This window comes from Lipotes vexillifer, unplaced genomic scaffold (genome assembly GCF_000442215.2).
Source record: "Lipotes vexillifer unplaced genomic scaffold, Lipotes_vexillifer_v1.1 scaffold433, whole genome shotgun sequence".
Lineage (NCBI taxonomy): Eukaryota > Metazoa > Chordata > Mammalia > Artiodactyla > Lipotidae > Lipotes > Lipotes vexillifer.
This window is the reverse complement of record NW_006774285.1, coordinates 345,465-366,362: the sequence shown is the minus strand read 5'-3', so window position 1 is coordinate 366,362 and position 20,898 is coordinate 345,465. Positions and strand designations below refer to the sequence as shown.

The window sequence follows — 20,898 nt, the reverse complement described above, 5'->3', positions numbered from 1 at the left end:
ACGTGGCCAGGCCGCGGGGGCTCAGGGGATGGATCGATCGCGGTGCGTCCGGCCGCGCAGGGGGAACTCGAGGCCCCATTGGCCGTGCCAGCGGGCGCCGCGGGGGCTCGTGCACCAACGGTCCCCGGGTTGGCGGCGGCGGCCTGGCGCTGGCAGGAGGGGGGCAGGGCGAAGCGAAGGCCCGGGTTGGGGGGGATCGAGAACGGGGTGTGAGAGCCAGGCTCGGTGGGGCGAGGCCCAGGGCCCGGGCGGGGCGATGGAGGAGGCGCTGCTCTCCACCCCCATCAACCCCAACAACTTCCCCGCCAAACTGTGGCGGCTGGTGAACAGCCCCCCCTCACAAAAAGAGGTAAAGGGTTAAAAATCATAAATCTTGCTCTCAAAATCCATCTCCTCAATTTGGGATGATTTGTTGTCTAAAGGAGGGAAGGAAGGAAGGAAAGAAAGAAAGAAAGAAAGAAAGAAAGAAAGAAAGAAAGAAAGAAAGAAAGAAAGAAAGGTAAACTATAATTAATTTATTAAAATTAGGCGCGGCGGGGCCCGGGCCGGGGCCTGGGGGCGGCGGGCCGGCAGGCGACGGGCCCCTCCATCACTTCCACAGTCCACACTTCCGCCGCGACCAGCCGCACCTGCTCGTGCACCTCAAAAGGCTCACCAGCGCCAACAAGGCCAAACTGGCGGCCGGCCTGGAGGTTCCCTGCCGGCCGCCCAACCGCTTCCAGAGGCTCCTCATCACGTCGGCCTCGGCCTCGGCCTCGGCCTCAGCCTCGGCCTCAGCCTCGGCCGCCACCCCCCCGCTGCCACATCAGGAGCCGCCGCCGCCGCCGCCACCCGCGGGGTCCCGGCCCGAGTCGCACGGTGAGTCTTGCCCCGCGCCGGGCGCACTGCAGTCAGGGGGCAACCGCCACTTCCGAGGGCATTTCCGCATCCTCTCCTTTGCTGTGTCGGGAATGCCCCCGGGAGCCGCTTCCCGCGGTGATTGCCCGGAATTGGCCGTGGCACCTGCACCGCCCTCACCCGTGCCGGCGCCCCTCCCCGCCGGCACCGCCTCTGCGCTGAGTCCTCCGTGAACACTGAGGCCCTTCTGTGTCCGCTAGCGACCACAGGAACCTCTACGTTAGGCTTGCTTTCTAGTCCTCCCGGAACCCTCTGGGCTCCAAACCTGTATAGCCATTTACCTTCTCGAGACGCCGTCTCTCCAAGGCGAACACCTCAAATAAGTAGGCCTTTGTTGGAGCCCTGGTTCTGGAAGAAACACAGAAGGGGCTCCTCTGTTCTGATGGGAAGCAGAACAAAGTTCCTATACAGGGTGAGGATATGGCAAAGGTCAAGGTAGGAGGGAACAGTCACAGCCAAGAGAACTTAGAACATTTATGCCAACCAAGGGAAAGTGAACAAGGGGCCTCGAGTGGCAGTTTGTTCTTGAAGATACATGCCATCTTCCACCCAATGACACATCTAAGAAATCTTGGAAGACGTGTTCTGACAATAATCATATTGTAGGTTCTGGAGTAAGGTGTAGAACAATAGGCGTTGTTTATATATCTTAAAAGCAAAAATATAATAATATATTTTGTTGTTTACCAGACACTGTTCCTGTGTAGAATGAATTGGCTAAACAGTTCTTTCATTATAGCTGATTAGACCTGATGCTTATTTAGTTGTTATGGTTAGACAAATGTAAGGCACAAATGGTTTTCTTTACAAGTGTCAAGTTCTAGTTAAACAGGATTTTAGAAAGCTCACATTTGCAGCCTTTGAATTTTTCACTGTTGCCTTCAGTCTTTCAGTTTTGAAAAAATTTTCTATGTATAAGTTTGTATTTACTCAAAGTTCAAAAACTCTCTGTGATAGAAATTTATTTTATAAACTTGGTTTCTGATGCCCTTCCCCCTCTTCCAGGAAGGTGAGGGTGGCAGTATTCCCTTTCGTTGTTTAAAGAGTCCGTGATATGAAGCAGCATACCAAGAAAGCAACAGAATATAATAATGAGAATTCATTCTTTACCTTCAACTAAAAGAGTAATAGAGACATTTTCATCATGTTAACATGGATTTAACATAAGAGTTGTCGTGGTCCGAGCACGGGTTGGAAAAGAATTTGCAGACACAAGGCAGAATGTTAAGGAAGGTAGAGTTTATTAAAGAGAAGGGTCGCTGCAAGAACAGTGGGCCGACTTCCTGGTAGCTGGGGAAAGTCGACGATGAGCATGGGTTGCTTGTCTGTTTTTGTAGCCAGGGAACCTGCAAGTCATCTGCTGACTGGGCAGAGTACCTATGCTTTCAGTGTGCTGAGCGAGAGAAAAATGGGGCTAATGTCTTTCCTTAAATGGGATGGGAAAGGGACAGGGCATGCTGCTTGGGAGGGCTCTGGGACATCGCAGTGGCCACATTGTGACAGAGTGATAGGAATCCTGTAACTCTTTGTTGTGGCAGTATTGACCCTTTGAGTTTATCTTGTTCTTTGTCCTTGGAGCACACCACAGAAGTGTCTGGGTTACTTCTCAGTTATGGAAAAACTTTAGATATACGAATAAAAGTAACACTATGTTCAGTTTAACCTAGGCCCAGGGTTATGAGTGAAGCAATGTTCATTTGGAATTTAGAAGATAAGGGATTAGGTTGTGTATCTGTGGAGTTTAGAAGATAAGAGATTAGGTTAGAGTTCTAGTAACCAGTTGGAAAAACAGCAGTGGCGTAGGAATGTTCTAAAGGAATTCTAAAGGAATATTAAGCCGCTTACTTCCATATAATGGTCATTGAGTTTGGTGGGGAATTGAATGGGAAAAGGCAGTGGAGACAATACCTTGGCATTCATTTGGTAGAATCTCTGACATGGATATTTGTTTTTCAGATTGTGTGTCTGGTGGGCATAAGGAGAAAAGACTGAAAATGTGTCCGTGGGAAAAATAGGATAACCACTTCAAAGAAAGAAAGAAAGAAAGAAACATACATACATACAAACCAACTCCTGCTCGCTTTTTTCTCTTCTCTGATTTTCTTTTTCTCTCCCCTATCTTAAACCCAGTTGTATTCTAAGGATAGAGTTCATCTTAGTTGAAGAAATACAGGGACTACATAGGATCTGATTTTCTTCACTTACGGTTCAGTTGGTCAGCATTTTAAAGATTATTTGTTGACAAACATAAATTTAATTCATACTTTTTTAGTATAGATAATACATCAATCCATATATACCTAAATTATTGTAGTTTTCGTGCATTTCCTGTTTTCTTACCATTCTCTCTGTTGGTGTGTGCAGAAGCTGTGCCAGGTGTGGATTGTCTACACCACAGGCTTGGTTCACTAGGGAACTGTGTTACTGGTTTGGGTGGAATGTAATTCTGAGTTCAAGAATACTGGCCCAACTTTGTTTTGCTTTAATTCCATGTTCTAAGTCCTTGGCTCTTCTATTTTGCCTCACCTAATTTTTATTCTGCTTGATTCTTGCCTTGGTTATATGCCTGACTACACTGCTCCTTCCCAGTTTCCTTTCTGTTTTCTGTGTGCCACTGCAGCTTCTGGTTTAAATACTTCTCTTTGACAGTAGAATCCTCTGTTTTCGGACCTAGTTGCCTTACCTAGATCCACTGAGCCAGCTGTCCTGTTCACCTTTTGAGAATGTACTTGATAAGAAATGTGAGGATCACATGTTTTTCCCTTTTTTGTTTGCCCACTATTGTTATTTTGTTTTTAGTGGCAGTTTATTTTACACTGCTTGTTGAGGTTTTCTAAACTAAGTAGCAAGTCTGAGCACTAGATAATCTGTTTTTGCCTGGGGATAACAAGCTCTCAAGAGGCAAGTTTTGGGGAAGGAGGCAGATTCTTTCCTGGGGATTGATTAGCTCAGATTCACTTTTATAGACGGAATAGAAAATTTAAGAACAGAAATTCAGCCTGCCTTACAGTTCCAGGATTCTGGATTTAATCTTTACCAAATATATCTTAGATGTTCTGAAGACATGTAGGTGATGTTCTATAAAGTTGGTCAGAATAGAACCCTATGAAGTAACCCTTAACAGAAGAATAAATAAGAGCTGAGCATGTTTTAGTTCTTTATTTTTAAAAAACAAATGGAAAGGAATGTCCTTTTAATCCTAACCGTGTCCTTATGTTAGCAGCATCTAAAGAATATAAATATTTGGCCATCACTCAGAATTTCTCGTAGTAGAAGTAGAATTATATTTTAATTCAGATCTAAACCAGAATTTGAGAAATCAAGGTAGAGCATTCTTTAATTATCTGCTTAAGTTATTGACGTCTGAAAATTCATCAACAACTTAACCCTAAAGAGAGTAAAGAAGGGCACACTGTAGCAACATGAAGTTTTAGCATCCAAGAAAAAATCAAGTGGAGGGCAGTTTGGGACCTCAGAAACCCCTGTTTGTGAAGAGCAAAAAAATGTTTCTTTAGGTGTTAAGACAAAGAATTCTCAGTGGTAGCTCAAAGTGTGCATACATGTGGAATTGCTAGTCAAGTAGCATAACAACTATTTTTGTACTTTAAAGGAAAAAAGGAAAAGTAGTTTTTAAGAGGTGTATCATTTAAATACATTTAATCTTCTGAGCTAAGATTTTTTTTTTTTCACGTTAGATTTAGAGCTCTTGATTTCCAGGTTCCAGAATTGTTTACATATGTGTATGCATATATTTGTTTATTTTTGGCATTAATGCTTTATTCTTTTAAAATTTTATTTTAAGAGTTTATGTGAGCCCAAATCAATTTGAATCAGGCAGCGGCAAACCAGAAGTGGTTAAGAGCGCTCCCTAATGCTTTATTCTTTAGAGGAAATTAAACACTATAGAAATACTAGAACAAAGGAAGTGTAACATGTAGAATGGTTTTACAGTTTAAATATTTGGACAAGTAGGTACCTGAGTGCCATCTTTAGCAGATGAGTAGCACATAAATTAGATTTCCCTCTGTTTTATGGATTAGTTTAATAAAACAAATTGAAAAAACTTTGTGAACTAAATAATTTAGTGGGTAAAGCCCTTCCTAAGAATAAATTAGGCTAGCTATATGTTCAAGAACCACAGTCTTTAAAATAAGTTCAGCTTGCAACATTTACATTTTCCTTTTCCTCATTACATAGTATTGGCCTTTTTCTCTCTTCCTCATCTCCACTTTTTAATTCCTTTCTACTTTGTTAGATAAGAAAAAGCAAATATTGGAATCTCTTGGCCTGTGTGTGTAGATTTTTAGCAAACTCTCCAGGTGATTCAAATGTAAATCAGTGTTTGAGAGCCATTGATATCTAGGAAGGGACGCGCAACTAGAGATACTCTGAAGAAAAAAAGACCATGGAAAATTATTGATTGAGTTAAGGAATGAACAAGCCAGAGTTTTCAAGCTTGACTTTTTTGCAAAGATTTTTATTAAAATTTGGAAAAATTGAAAGGGAGCAAAGAACATTAAATTACTTTTTGGTGTGCGTTATAATTTTTATTTCTTCCATACTTATATCTTTTATGTATATGGTTGAGGGCTTATTTTTGTGCCTATTATTAAGGTTCCTAAATGATTTGAAAGACTGGAATTTCTAAAACTTCTAAGGAAGTAGTTTACAGATTGGAAAAATCTGGGTCAGTTGAGGTGAAAGGTAAGATGACATTTAACATTTGATTTAACGTTAGAGTTTGGCTACTTTGTCTCTTATGACAGTCATATTGAGAACCAGACAAAAGTTATTTGATTATTTTTTCAGCATTATGTGTGTAATCTCATATTCTGGATTCTGAGCAACTTGTTTTTACCAATAAATTTCTGTTGTGTTAAAAGTGGCTGAGAACTCAGCGTAGCCACAAGTGAAGAGAAGCGCATATTTTGTGACTTTTGGTTTACTACGTCTGGTGGTGTAACGTAAGATTAGTAAATGTGCTCCTCCTCTTTTATGCAGGACCAGTGGCTGTAGGACAATTCCACCGGTCGTTCCGGCGAGATAGTTTGTCTCCTTACTCCTACGTGTCAGCTTCATCCCACAACCACGGTACTTTCCCTCTGAAAGGTTTAGATCGGACCCCGATTCCTCCTAGAACATGGCAGAACTCTCTTGGAATGCACCCAGGACAAGTGGAAACGTCTCCCACTTTTTCAGATAAAGGGGTTCCATTTCCTGTACTACAGAGGTTTCCAACTGAGGTTACATATACCCTGCAGCCCAGTGCCACATCCGTACATGTTCAACAAGGTCCTCAAACAATGATCAGCTCCTCCCAAAAATATAGTAACTACACACCCTCAGCGCAGTACTCCCAAGCCTACTATCCAACAGGTATGAGAAATTCAAGTTCAGTGGCTTCTCTTAAGGTACTTTTAATGAGAATTTATATTTTTTTAATGTGTTTCTGTATGCCTAAACAAAAATAGGAATATGCACTTAAGAAATGTCAGAGATTTCTCATGAGTACACATTATTTAGCAATAATGTAAAATTTCATTGATTCTTAAAAGTTGTGAAAATTCTGTTCGTGCGTCGTGAAGGTGTAGGTTTTAATGAAACTGCTGTATCCTCAAAATATGTCCTAGTAATAAAATTAAGACTTAGTGCATCAGACCTTGGTATAACTCCTGCTCTTGGTGTAGTAGTTTTTTGGTTTTTGTGGGTTTCTTCTTTTTTAGAAAACCTGCTTATATACATATTACATTGTTTATTTTTTAGTTATGTAGGTGAGACTACCTCATAACGAAATCATGTTAGTATCTCAGTAACGAAGTTTAATAAAAGAGCAACTCACCATCTCTTAAGACTGAATTATATTCTTGTAGTAAAAATGTGATGGTGTGTTTTGGCAGTGCAGTCCCTGCAGTGTTAATCCCAGCCAGTGAAGAACTGGGAGTAGCAGAGAGAAGAGCCTGACAATGACAACTGACCCAGAGCCCAGCCAAGGGCATGGAAGCTCTGCTAGTAGATCTCAAGCCACTCATTGGGAATCCTTAAGATAGTGACCCTGTATTTAGCTTCTTGGGGCTAGGGAGTGTCTTTTTTTTTGGGGGGGGGTACATTTTTGCAAAATGATAGCATTACCATTTAATTCAGAACAATTTCATAGTTTTGCAGAAGCACCGTAGAGGTGATGTGTGTTTTCATGTAGTGTTTACCCAGAGTGATGAAATGGGGCAAAAGAAACAAGTCAAGGGTCAAGGCTTTCAGAAAAGACTGGGAAGAGAAGAAAGGGGGAAATCCTTTGCCCTATGAATTAAGGTTCTAGGCATATTAATTAAGTACATCTGGAAGCAATTTCTAGAGGTATTTTGTTAGACCATTTTTCCCAGGCAGGAGGAAATCAAAAGCTAAAATAAGTGGAAGGCATGTGAATTAGATAAGGGGGTAAATAATTTGTTGCCTTTTAAAAGTTGTAAATTTGGGAACTGTTCCATTTGTAATAATACTATTTTCTAGCTGGTAGCATCCAACATATTGTTTTATTATCGGCTCATTGCAGTTTACCTAAATATGGCCAGTAAAAGGGATTGCTTTATTTTCTCAAAGCACTTAAGTTTAATAATATTAAAATAATAAAACCAGAATTTAAATTAGATTGGGTTGTATAGATTTTTGGAGCTGCTACTGTTTTGGAGGATGGAGTTGAGAAGGAAAAGGGGAAGGAATTATATGGAGTAAGATGATGTAGCACTTCTAATCATTTACCTATTAGAGATTAAAAAAAATTTTTTACCTTATTATATAAAAAAAAAGTTGAGGCCTAGTTCTTTTTCCCAGATTTTCAGCTACTTCTTTGAAGAACAAAAATATCTGGGTGATCTTTAAAAACAGAAGATGACTAATTTCATGCTGTAAGTTGTATATCTTATGTATAGCAACAAATAGTATCAGATTTTTATTGAGGAGTTTAATCCAATATTTTAATAAACAAATTAGGCATTTCTATCTAAATTATAATTTTGGCTGCCTTCCATATATGCATAGAATATATATATAAAGCTTCTGGGGAGTTGAAATTTAGAAGGACTGCAACAGAGAGATGTAGAAATGTTCTTGGCCTTCTAATTTGGAATTTTGGAGAAATTTTTCTATCGACATATTAGACATAGTGGTTAGGTTCTATATTACTGTTGGTCCTTCTGTTAAGGTATAGATGGTTATAGTCTGGCTGAGGAGCCAGACTAGCCTATATGATGATGTTTCTACGGGAAAATGTATTCCAAGTTCCAAACAGTCCTCTTGGAAACTCCTAGTTCTAAATTTTATGAGAACTAGTTATATAGTATTTACTAGAAAACACTACAGATAGTTAATATTATTCCTCATTATGGAAATACTGTTTGTTAAATTATTGTGATTTAAGGATATATGTTATTTTAAAATATTTTATGTTAGCTTGGATTTAAATTTATAAATAAATTTATTAATTTGATAATTACACTGGAAATCGTCTCCAAGAGTCCAAGGTAAGGACTAGGGAAGAGACACATTAAAAGAACAAGTAAGTACTGCTGATGTTTTGATAATGTAGAGTGAATATGAAATGGAATCTGGGGTTATGTGAATTTTTTGTTTTGTCTTCTTTCATATGGATAATTGAAATGACTATGAAGGTTCTGAGGTTACGAGAAAAAGAAATCTCTTTATTTCATGATGACTTCAAATATATAGAGTAGTTCTATGATACAACGTAGGCAGAATTGCTTTGAACATTCTGAACTACTATATAAATAAAATAATAAAAAGTTGTATTGTTAAATACAAAAGACCTGCTACGGAAAAGAAAGTGCTAAAGAAATACTGTACAAGTACTTAATTGCTCCAAATTTTAGGTGAAGGAAGCAAAAAGTAGTGAGCAATTTAACCAATATTTAGTGAGTACCTGTTTATGAAGGGTTTTACAAATGACTTTCCCAGAGTTAAGTAAAATACTATTCTCAGAGGCAGGATGATAATCACTCCCAAATCCAGCTCTCCAAATCCTAATAAAGTAACTAATTTTGGAATAATGGTCATACTTGTATCCTTTCAAAGTGAACTATGTAACTTGAGGTTTGGATCAAATTTTAGTAAAAAACAATACTCAACTTCATTTAAAACTTAGTTATAGGGCTTTCCTGGTGGCGCAGTGGTTGAGAGTCCGCCTGCCGATGCAGGGGACGCGGGTTCGCGCCCCGGTCCGGGAAGATCCCACATGCCGCGGAGCTGCTGGGCCCGTGAGCCATGGCCGCTGGGCCTGCGCGTCCGGGGCCTGTGCTCCGCGGCGGGAGAGGCCACAGCAGTGAGAGGCCCACGTGCCGCAAAAAACAAAAACAAACAAAAAAAACCCTTAGTTATATTGAAAATAAACTTGGATCTGGTCTTCAAATGGTATAACCAGTAAATTTTGAATTTTGTAATATTTCATAAATTATTAATTTCTCTAGTAAAGCAAAACATTGAGACTAAAAAACTGCTATCAGACTGACTCCTAAATTGACTCACCTGAATTATTTCTTACATTTGTCATTCCTCTCTTGAAGCATCTGTTTTCTTTTTTAATAATTATTTATTTAATTTTTTTTGGCTGCGTAGGGTCTTAGTTGTGGCACGCGGGGTCTTCATTGCGGTGCGGGCTCTTCATTTTGGCACATGGGCTTCTCTCTAGTTGTGGTGTATAGGTTTTCTCTCTCTAGTTGTGGCACGCAGGCTTAATTGCTCTCTGGTATGGAAGGCGGATTCTTTACCACTGGCCCACCAAGGAAGTCCTGAAGCATCTGTTTTCTTTGCCTAGATCGTTTATATTTTTTCCAGTCTTATCACTTCTTCAAAGACAAAATGTTGTAGATCCAGTGCTATTTGACTCTTTTTAGTCTTACCCTATCTTGAATTCAGTTTTTTTCCTCTAATGCTATTTTCACAGTGTGCTGCTATAATTTAATGTCCCTTTTTTATAAAAAACTTCATTTTAGACCTTTTTATTTTACTCATTCTCTATATATTTGAACATACATAAGAATATTAATATATTCATATTTATATATAGAGTCCTGTATTGAGGAATTGTTTTCCTTTGACTCATGTAATGCTGAATTGACTCAAAATCAACTTTGATTTTTTTTCTGCATTGTTTTAAGCTCACAGCAGTGATCAGCAATTTTTAGCTGCCTTTTACCTCATATTTTAATTAACAAATACTTGTATAGCAATCACTGTGACCAGGTACTATTCTGAGCACTTTCCAAATATTAATTAATTTAATCCTCACAGCAACCTTATAAGATAGGGAATGTAGTTACCCTCATTTTATAGATTAGAAACTGAAGCACAGCCAGGCACAAGCAGGGCCGGGGAACAAATCCGGGCAAACTGACTCAAGGGTTCATTATTTTGGCCACTGTGCTCTGCTGCCTGCCTGCCTGTCATACAAAGAGGGACTTTTGTTTTTCTTTTGTGAGAGACTCTTTCCTGATATATCTCTTCCCCAGAGTTAGTTACTTCCCGATAGGGTAGATGACAGAGTTTGGTGGGGGGAACTCCCCTTCTATGCTGCCGCTGGCAGTGGGACTGGCCGTGGGCTATTGACTCACCCTGCTCAAGCAGAGAGAACATACTCCAGCTGCTGGAGTCAGGGGTCCACTTTGGGGCCTCTGAGGAGTGGCGCTGTGTCTAATTAATTCATTTTTGTATCCCCCTGCACCTACCATAGTGCTTGGCCATAATGGGCCCTTAGTAAATAATTTATTGAATGAATGAAATAATTCTAGTCTCAGCTTTGCAGTTAATCATCTGATGGACATTGTGACATTCTGTGGATTATTTCATGTCACTCAGCCTCAGTTTCCGTTTCTATAAAGTGGCAATAATATTTTGGGTCGGGGATTAAATGAATTAATGTATGTGAATAGACTATAAAACTTAAAACACTATTTACATATAAAGGGTAACATTTTAAAAACTGTATTTAAAGTGAGCCTAGATATTAATACTTTAAAGGCTAACTAAAGTGATTTGTAAGAACATAGCCTTCCCCTGAAGGTACATATGTTTATTGAAAAACATATTTTGTATCATTATTAAAAAGTTTTTCTGAATTGACTCTTGGGCAAAGAAGGTTGCTTATTATTGTTTTAAAGTACATTAAATTTTAAAGATTTGATCTTTAGGCTTCTAATCCTACATAATGTACATAAACAAGTATGGAATCTCAAGTTATAAGAGCTTTCTGATGCTCAGGTAGCCTGTATTGTCAGTTTCTCCGAAAAGGGCTGATTTTGTTCTTATGGAAAGAGGGACTTGGCATAGATACACCAGGAGGTTTTCTTTAGCTGCCGGAAGAAACTAAGCAAAAGCACAATTATATTTTCCTTTCTCTTTATTGAGGTAAAATATATGTAACATAGAATTACCATTTTAACTATTTTTAAGTGTACAGCTCTGTGGCATTAAATACTTTCACATTATTGTACTCGCATCACCACCATCCATTTCCAGAACTTTTTCGTCTTCCCCCAGCTGAAATCTGTATCCATTAAACACTAGCTTCACATTCCCCTCTCGCCATCTTTTGGCAACCACCATTCTACTTTCTGTCTTGAAGAATTTGATAACTCTAGGGACTTCGTATAAGAGCAGACATATATTTGTCCTTTTGTGATTGGCTTATTTCACTTATTTCAAGAGTCATTGATACTGTGGCATGAGTCAACATTTCCTTCCTTTTTATTTTTTATAAATTTATTTATTTTTGGCTACATTGGTTCTTTTTTTTAACATCTTTATTGGAGTATAATTGCTTTACAATGGTGTGTTAGTTTCTGCTTTATTACAAAATGAATCAGTTATACATATACATATGTCCCCATATCTCTTCCCTCTTGCATCTCCCTCCCTGCTGCATTGGTTCTTCGTTGCTGTGTGTGGGCTTTCTCTGGTTGCGGTGAGTGGGGGCTACTCTTCATTGCGGAGCACAAGCTCCAGGCACGCGGGCTTCAGTAGTTGTGGCACGCGGGCTTGGTAGTTGTGGCTCGCAGGCTCTAGAGCGCAGGCTCCGTAGTTATGGCTCACAGGCTTAGTTGCTGTGTGGCATGTGGGATCTTCCTGGACCAGGGCTCGAACCCCTGTCCCCTGCATTGGCAGGTGGATTATTAACCACTGTGACAACAGGGAAGTCCCTCCTTCCTTTTTAATGCTGAATAATTTTCTATAAATTTCCATATGTATGGACCACATTTTGTTTATCCGTTCACCTGTTGATAGACACTGGGTTGCTTCCACCTTTGGCTACTGTGAATAATGCTGCTATGAACTTGGTTGTACAATAATCTGTTGTGCTTTCACTTCTTTTGGGTATAGGCTGGAACACCATTTCTTTTCAAATTAAATTAAATTATTTATTTGGCTGCGGTGCGCGGGTTTTCTCTAGTTGTGGCGAGCGGGGGCTACTCTTCGTTGCAGTGCGCGGGCTTCTCATTGCGGTGGCTTCTCTTGTTGTGGAGCACGGGGCTCTAGGCGTGTGGGCTTCAGTAGCTGTGTCACGCAGGCTCAGTAGTTGTGGCACACGGGCTTAGTTGCTCCGCGGCATGTGGGATCTTCTTGGACCAGGGCTCGAGCCCGTGTCCCCTGCATTGGCAGGCAGCTTCTTAACCACTGTGCCACCAGGGAAGTCCCTAGAAAACCATATCTTTACCTCACTGTAGATGAGGAGATGTTGGGGTTCTAGTTGCTGTAGTAACTTATCTTGAAATTAAATTTACTATTTATTAGGATGTTTTTCCTTTTGAGTATTTATATTGGGTATTTCCTTACTGTTGACACTGTACTATTCGAGAGTAGATTCACGTCCAAAACATTTTAATTATAGATTTGAATTACCTCCATAGGATAAAGTATATGAACCTCTTTTCCTAACCTATAGTGGATGTGAAAAATTTTACCTTTAGATAAATTTTTAGTAATCCTGGCTTTATTTTATTACTAGAATTGTTTTTTTGTTTTTGTTTTTCTTTGCGGTACAAGGGCCGCTCACTGTTGTGGCCTCTCCCGCCGCGGAGCACAGACAGGCTCCGGATGCGCAGGCTCAGCGGCCATGGCTCACGGGCCCAGCCGCTCCGCGGCATGTGGGATCTTCCCGGACCGGGGCGCTAACCCGTGTCCCCTGCATCGGCAGGCGGACTCTCAACCACTGCGCCACCAGGGAAGCCCTAGAATTGTTTTTTTAAATGTCATCAGCTCATATTTATATATGAAATAGAAATTGTTCATTATTTCCAGTTTTTTATTCTATATGCAGTTTAATGCCTTAAGTGAACACTGGCTTCAGGAAAATACTGGAAGATCTTTATGCAGATGAACGTGTCTTAGGACATAGCGATAAACTCAGTTTTATAAATGTTAGTGCTTTCCCAGTGCTTTCATAATACATGCTAGATGAATTTGTCATGTACTAAGCACACAGTTGCAGTTTTATAGCTAGGTTTTCATATTCAGTGAACTTATTAATACTTTGTTTTGTTCTATTTTGTTGATTATACGAAGTAGCACTGCACTGGTAAGGAAATAGCCATTGAGGAATCTTTTTGGATTATCTGTTCAAGTCCTCCCTTTCTTCATGCAGGTACCTTTCTACTTTCCATTTGTAACTGGACACTTTAAAGGATATTCACTATTTTGCTGTTTCCTTAGATTCCAAATCAGCTATCAACTATCTATTAATATATTCTCTGTTATATATTCTATTTCTCCAAGAAATTTATTTTAAAGTACACTTTAACAACTATTCAAAAATGTGTAAACAATGGAGTCAGATCATAGCAATATCAGAAAAATAAAGCTAATACCTTTCACTGATTTATTTGTAACAAAACACTTTTATGGTGCCCTGATGGGTGAAAACCTGCAGCCCCTGACCGAGTCCTTTACTGCCACTAGGGGGCTAAGTTTTCCTTAGCTGTTAAAACTAAAGATCCCAGTTTTTTTCAGTTTTGGCGAACCCCGCAGACCCCTCCTTTGCTGTTTTGCTTTTTGGATTTAACTTATGTCCCAGGATATTTGTGTCTTTAAATATTATGGGAAACCAAATTCAAATCCAAAACATATTAATTGTGTATTTGAATAATCTCCAAGGATATTGGAAATGACAACAGCTTGAATTTTATGTGACCATTCTAGTAATATCTGGCTTTTTTAACCACTGGACTTGTTAAAATTATGTAATTCAGAAAACATCAACCCTTATGTCTGTAATTGGACTAGAATTCTATCCATTATTTTAATTTTTTACTTCTGTGTGCAAAATGTAATGCCTTAAAATGCACATGATAAAATAAAATATTTATTTCTTGTATACCTTTATGAACTTCTGACATTTAAAAATTCAGTAGTCAGTAATGGAGAAATAGGGAAGCATTTTAATGAATTTTTACAATCCTTAGGCTAATTTACTTCAAAGTTTACCGAATAAGATTATTTAGTAATATTATTAGCATACTCAAAATATGAAAAACATGGACCAAAAAAGAGAAAGTTGCCACCTTATAAAAAGGATACCTTAAAAATATTCAGCAAGTGGAGTTCTAGTAAAATTAAAATATTACATTTAGGAAGAAGAAAAGATTAGGGAAGTATTATGATATATTAAAGAGCATGTACTTTGGAGTTTGCCTCTGTCACTATCAGCATTGTGACTTTCGGCACATTTTTTAACATCCCTGAGCTTTAGTTTCCTTATTTTTATAAAGTAATGTTAACACCTCATTCAGTTGTTGTTTGGATTAAATGAGGCCATATATGTAAAGGACCTAGGACTGTGCCTGGAATATGGTAGCTGTTCAACAAATGTCATCCTCTGTTTAATCCAAAGATGTGATGTTATAACTGATTCTCAGTCGTTCTGGAGGGTCTCTCTCTGGAAAAGAGGAGACTCAACCTATTATTAAGCCTACATCTGTAAGTATGACTCTACCAGTAGAAAGAGTTCAGTCTTTTCATGGTATCCTAACTATAAAGAGAAAGTTTGGAAAATGTATTTCCTTAGCTAAAATAATAGCATTGTTAGCTATTTATTTATTGATTGTTACTGTATGCCAGTACTGTTCTTAGTGCTTTGTGCATATTAACTCATTCACTCCTCACATTAACGTTGCTCAAGTTTATACAGCTATTAAAATTTTGGAGCTGGGCTCCAAAGCCAGGCAGTCTGGCTCTAGAATCTGAGTTCCTAACCACTTGTCTAAATTGTTAAAACATTTTTTCATAGATTCCACTGGATGCATTGTATAACAGTAGGAGTGTTTGGAGAGTACTTATACTTATTTTATCCTTAAAAACCTTCCTCCAAATGTTTGTTACTATTAAAATGATTGAAAAAATTATTTTAGAATTCTGAATATGTTCTGATATCTTCAGTAAAAGGAAATTGCTACTTTCAGGAAGAATAAATGTTTGGTTAGAAGGGCGACAAAATGTTTAGGTGCTAAAGAAATCATTTATAAAAGTAGACCTGACCCTTTTAAATGACTTTTAAAATTGCCTTATTACCATTTGTTTTCAACAAATAAGGGCACCTAATTGGACTAAATATATTTTATTGCACCCACAAAGAAAAACTTTTGGAATTTTTTGTTCCAAGTTGAAAGAGAGGAGTGCCTTGAATGCTGTAGAGGTTTATTTGGGTTGACGGCTTTTCTGTGTTTGGATTTGTTCCAGCTGTGCTGCAGTGCTGCTCTCCTACCCACATGGATGCGCTCAGTAGCTGTGTGACTCCCACTGCCCCTTCCTATGCACACTGCAACTACTTCCAGGTAAGATGCTGGGAACAATGGACATACCCTGCGTCAGGTGCAATGCGATTGGCCTTGCAGAATTCCAAAGTGTAATTTTATCTTAACGAGTAGCCAGAGGTAAGCTGTGGATTATGGCCTTAGTTTTACTCAATTCTAAAAAAAAAAAAAGAGTTGATGTAAATGATGTCTGAAGATTCTTCTAGGCCTACACTATCTTCTTGGCCTACTCTTAGGCACTAGCCACATGTAGCTATTTAAATTTAAATGAATTAAAGTTAAATAAAATTTAAAAATCATTCCTCAGTAGGGAGGGTGGGAGGGAGGGAGACGCAAGAGGGAGGAGATATGGGGATATATGTATATGTATAGCTGATTCACTTTGTTATGAAGCAGAAACTAACACACCATTGTAACCAATTATACTCCAATAAAGATGTTAAAAAAAAAATTATTCCTCAGTCACAGTAGCCACATTTCAGGTGCTTAATAGTTTCATTTGGCTAGTGGTTACCAAATTTTATAGTACAGATAGAGAACATTTTCATCATTGCTGACAGTTAGTTGGAACAATGTTGTTCAACTAACTGTCAACAATGGTAAACTTGAATACCATGGTAAAATGAATACCAGATAAACTCTAAAAGTATATAAATCACCAAATGACAGATCCTTCCAAGGTGGTACAATTACTTTTTTTTTAAAGGAGAAAGGAAAATGATGTCAAAACTGAGAAAGCCCCCATGTTGTAAACACTGCACTTCAGTTTTTTTCTCATATTTGTTAGGAAGCAATTGCTTTGATTTAGATGTTGTAGACTACTACTTCTAGGATAAGATTCAATCCCATGTTTGTATTTTTATGCTATAGTTGCTTAAAGATTGGAATTGTTTTCCTTTGATATCATGTAGTCATGATAGCTTCTGTTCTTTAGAGAATATCTTACTATCGACATTCCAGTACTCAAAAGAACATTCCTTTTTTCTTTTTTGTCTTTTCTTTCTTTTCTTTTTTTTTGAGGGGTATAGAATCAGATCAAGGGGACTTAGCTGGACATTTTTAATGGCAGCTGTCATCAAGCATGTTAGTCTAGCCGATTCATCTTCACTGGAAGGACATATCTATCTCACAAATTAGATGCTCTTGTCTGTAGGTCCAGGCATTCTCTCCCCTGGATCATACTGGAGATACTCTGTTGGTGTATATCTTGATTATATTTATGTTTTAAATAAATCATTTAAAACATCTTTGAAGACCTTTGCTTACTACAAAGACAATACATGTTCACTGTAGGAAAATAGAGATAAGTAGACATAAAATTTTTAAATGGAAAAAAGGGAAGTATTTCAGATAACATTCTGGAAATAAATGCAGTTAGTTTTGTTGGCGTGCAGATATGAGTGTGCATGAATGGTCAGTATATTGCAGTGGTTAAGAGCAAGAACTTTAGAGTCAGGCACACCTAGGTTTGAAACCTGACTCAGTCAGTTACTTCTTTGTGACTTTGTATAAATTATGAAGTTTCTCTGAACTTCAGTTCCATCCTTTGGAAATAGAGAGGATCACATTTCATAGACCTCTTGTGAGGATTAAATTAAATAATGTACGTAAAGCACTTTGTATATGCTTGGTACATAGTAAGATCTCAATAAGTGGGGCTATCAGCTATAGTAAAGTAGCTTGATGCTTAAACCATTTAGATTTACATTATTTGGCATTATGGCCTTCAAATCATCGACGCAATCATTGTCAATGTGTTTGGCAATATTGACTCACTACATGTTTTATTTAATAGTAACTCTTCCATATCTTATGTTTATAACCTGAGATATTCAGCAAACATTTATTGAATGCCTGCTCTGTGCAAAGTACTGTGTATAAGAGAATACATCTTGAAGATATCAGTCTAAAAGTGACAGCTATTTTAATCTGTTGTTTTATTATTAAAATAAATAATCTCAGGACCAAAGGACATTTGATATTCGATACATTTTTTCCCAGAGCATTTGGAAGAGAATATCAGTACCTCCCCCCTGAATCTATAGAATCATTGGTGGACTTGTGAGCATCCGGTGTTTGACATTTCCTTACTACATTCCTAAAACAGTATATTACAGATACAAGTGATGTTTTTGTCTGTCAGCCTTTATGGAAGAATTTGGTTTATAGACATTTTATCAACAAATAGGTTTTTGGGCACTATGACTTTTTTGATTTTGTGTACTTAAACCCTGAGAATTATTGGTCCATTCCAGTATTAAACTTAATATAGTGGTTGACACATAATAGTTCCTGTGTAAGTGTTAACAATAGAGTCGAAGCTACTACTGCTGAAAAGTTGATTGGCATTCAGGTTTTCTTAGTGAGCTTTAATTTGTTTATATTTAGCGTTCATCAGCCTAAATGTTGTTGCCTTCCTCCTTAATCTCATATTTGGTTTTCTATCCAAACAGTCCTATTTTCTCTTTTCCCAGAATCCTCCAGTGCAATCTTCCTATCCAGTTGAATTTCTGCCTTCTAATTGGCCTTGCAGTGCTACTGATGAAAATAAAAAGACAGAAGTAAACCTAGAGGCTATTTTTCAGATAGTAGATGAGTTGCATTCCTCCCCTAAATTGGAGATGGTAAAGGTGGAGCCTGTTGAGAATCAGTGCTCAACATCTCAGTCTAACAGAGGCCAACATATCCTAGCTAATTCAAACAACAGCAATCCATCTTCCACAAGTCAGGCTAGCCAGCTGGAGCCACTTACTGCTGTAGGCTCAGATATTACATCTTTTGTGGCTGGAACAGAACAAGCAATTACCTGCTCTCTACCACAGTCACCTGAGTACAACTACACCATCCACACAGCTCAGCCTGTTGAAAACACTACAATGCAGGAGTCTGCAGCCAGCCAGCAAGCTCACATCAAACCGAAGGAGCAGCTAAGTCATAATCCATCTCCGTCTTCAGTAGTATTTGTGCAGGAAGGGCTACCGTTCAGCACACACCAGGTAAGAGGCAAAGAAAAAATCCTAATAGAGCTCAAAGGTACCTAGTGCTTCTTGCTGAAGACTGTTCTAGTGGAGACTTGGTCCAGGTTTTATTTGGGTTTAATACCAGTTCATTATGCTCTTCAGAAGGATCGTGTCCCAGTGGTTCTGCACAAAAGATTCAGAAAGAAGTAACCTTAACCCTCAGGCATCCTCTCACTACGTTGTGGTCTGAAGTCAGCCTCTAGAGAGGCAGTCTGAATGAGCATTGTGGTATGACTTATTTTCATGTTAAAAGCATCCCTTGAGTTTTGCTTCCTAACTTAGTTTGGATGGACTAGGTGTGCCTGGCTGATTAAATTCCACTCCTCAGAAGGGATGGTTTATCTCATAGATAATATCAGGACTTTCCTGGCCATTTGTAGTATGGAGGTAAGGAGATGGTTGGAGGTGTTTGCATACTTTCTTACAGCATCATTGAATTCTAAATTTTTTAAAAAGATTTATTTATTTGCTTAATTTATTTTTGGCTGTGTCGGGTCTTAGTTGCAGCAGGCAGGATCTTCGTTGAGGCATGGGGGATCTTTCGTTGTGGCGTGCAGGTTTTCTCTCTCTAGTTGTGGTGTGCAGGCTCCAAGGCGTGTGGGCTTTGTAGTTTGTGGCACGCCGGCTCTCTCGTTGAGGCGCGTGGGCTCAGTAGTTGTGGCGTGAGGGTTTAGTTGCCCCATGGCATGAGGGATCTTAGTTCCCTGACCAGGGATTGAACTCGCATCCCCTGCATTGTAAGGTGGATTCTTTTTTTTTTTTTTTTTTTTTTTTGCGGTATGTGGGCCTCTCACTGTTGTGGTCCCTCCCGTTGCGGAGCACAGGCTCCGGACGCGCAGGCCCAGCGGCCATGGCTCACGAGCCCAGCCGCTCCGCGGCATGCGGGATCCTCCCAGACCGGGGCACGAACCCGCATCCCCTGCATCGGCAGGCGGACTCCCAACCACTGCGCCACCAGGGAAGCCCGTAAGGTGGATTCTTTACCACTGGACCACCAGGGAAGTCCCTATAGAATTCTAATTTGACTTGACAGCATACTGTGTTTGAATTTCCCTACTAATATTCTCATTCCTAAAGCAGAATTCTGACTCTAGTTTGAGAGATATATTCTGAAGGTAGAGACTAATTCCTTTATTGCTGCTAGCTTATGACCAGGAACTGAATAAACTTTGATTCTAAAAAATAAAAGTACATCCAAATTAAAATCACTTTTGTGATTAAGTATTTTTTTTCCTACTTAATTTTTTTTCTTCATCTTAGCCTGATACATATGTATTTCATTTTGGATTTTTTTTCTTTAATGGAACTGAAAATGTCTTCATTGTTAGAGATTCCCAAGATAACTTTTTGGCAGTTTGCATGTGTGTGTGTGTGGTGGGGGGGCGGGTTGTGGCCGCACCGCACGGTTTGTGGGATTTTAGTTTCCTGACCAGGGGTTGAACCCAGGCCCTCGGCAGTGAGAGCGCAGAGTCCTAACCAATGGACCACCAGGGAATTTCTGGCAGTTTTTAAAATGCATTCTTTTCTAGCTCTAACTTTAGATCCAAATGTCTTATGGGGTTTTGGGGGTTATTTAATTAATTAATTAATTTATTTATTTATTTATTCATTTTTTGCGGTACACGGGCCTCTCACTGTTGTGGCCTCTCCCGCTGTGGAGCACAGGCTCCGGACGCGCAGGCTCAGCGGCCACGGCTCACGGGCCTAGCCGCTCCACGGCATGTGGGATCCTCCAGGACCGGGGCACGAACCCGTGTCCCGTGCATCGGCAGGCGGACTCTCAACCACTGCGCCACCAGGGAAGCCCAATTTATTTAATTTATTTTTGGCTGTGTTGGGTCTTCGTTGCTGCGCATGGGCTTTCTCTAGTTGCGTCAAGTGAGGGATACTCTTCGTTATGGTGCGTGGGCTTCCCATTGCAGTGGCTTCTCTTGTTGTGGAGCACCGGCTCTAGGTGCGCGGGCGTCAGTAGTTGTGGCACACGGGCTTAGTTGCTCCGCGGCATGTGGAATCTTCCTGGACCAGGGCTCGAACCCGGTCCTCTGCATTGGCAGGCGGATTCTTAACCACTGCACCACCAGGGAAGCCCTATCTTATGGTTTTTATCAACTCATTGTCCTTCTTGAGCCCAACTGTTGAGACCCGGTATACTATGTATTAATATTATAAATTCA

At 39.5% G+C, this 20,898-nt stretch overlaps 1 protein-coding gene across 1 annotated transcript in view; it reads left to right on the top strand.

Moving 5' to 3' along the window:
• The first annotated feature begins 256 nt into the window (after positions 1–256).
• HSF5 (heat shock transcription factor 5) overlaps positions 257–20,898 on the top strand; it is a 50,097-nt gene continuing 29,455 nt past the window's right edge. Inside the window, 5 exon segments of the mRNA XM_007472257.1 lie at positions 257–356; positions 529–858; positions 5,899–6,273; positions 15,631–15,725; positions 18,179–18,700. Of these exon segments, the coding sequence (XP_007472319.1) occupies positions 257–356; positions 529–858; positions 5,899–6,273; positions 15,631–15,725; positions 18,179–18,700 (1,422 nt within the window).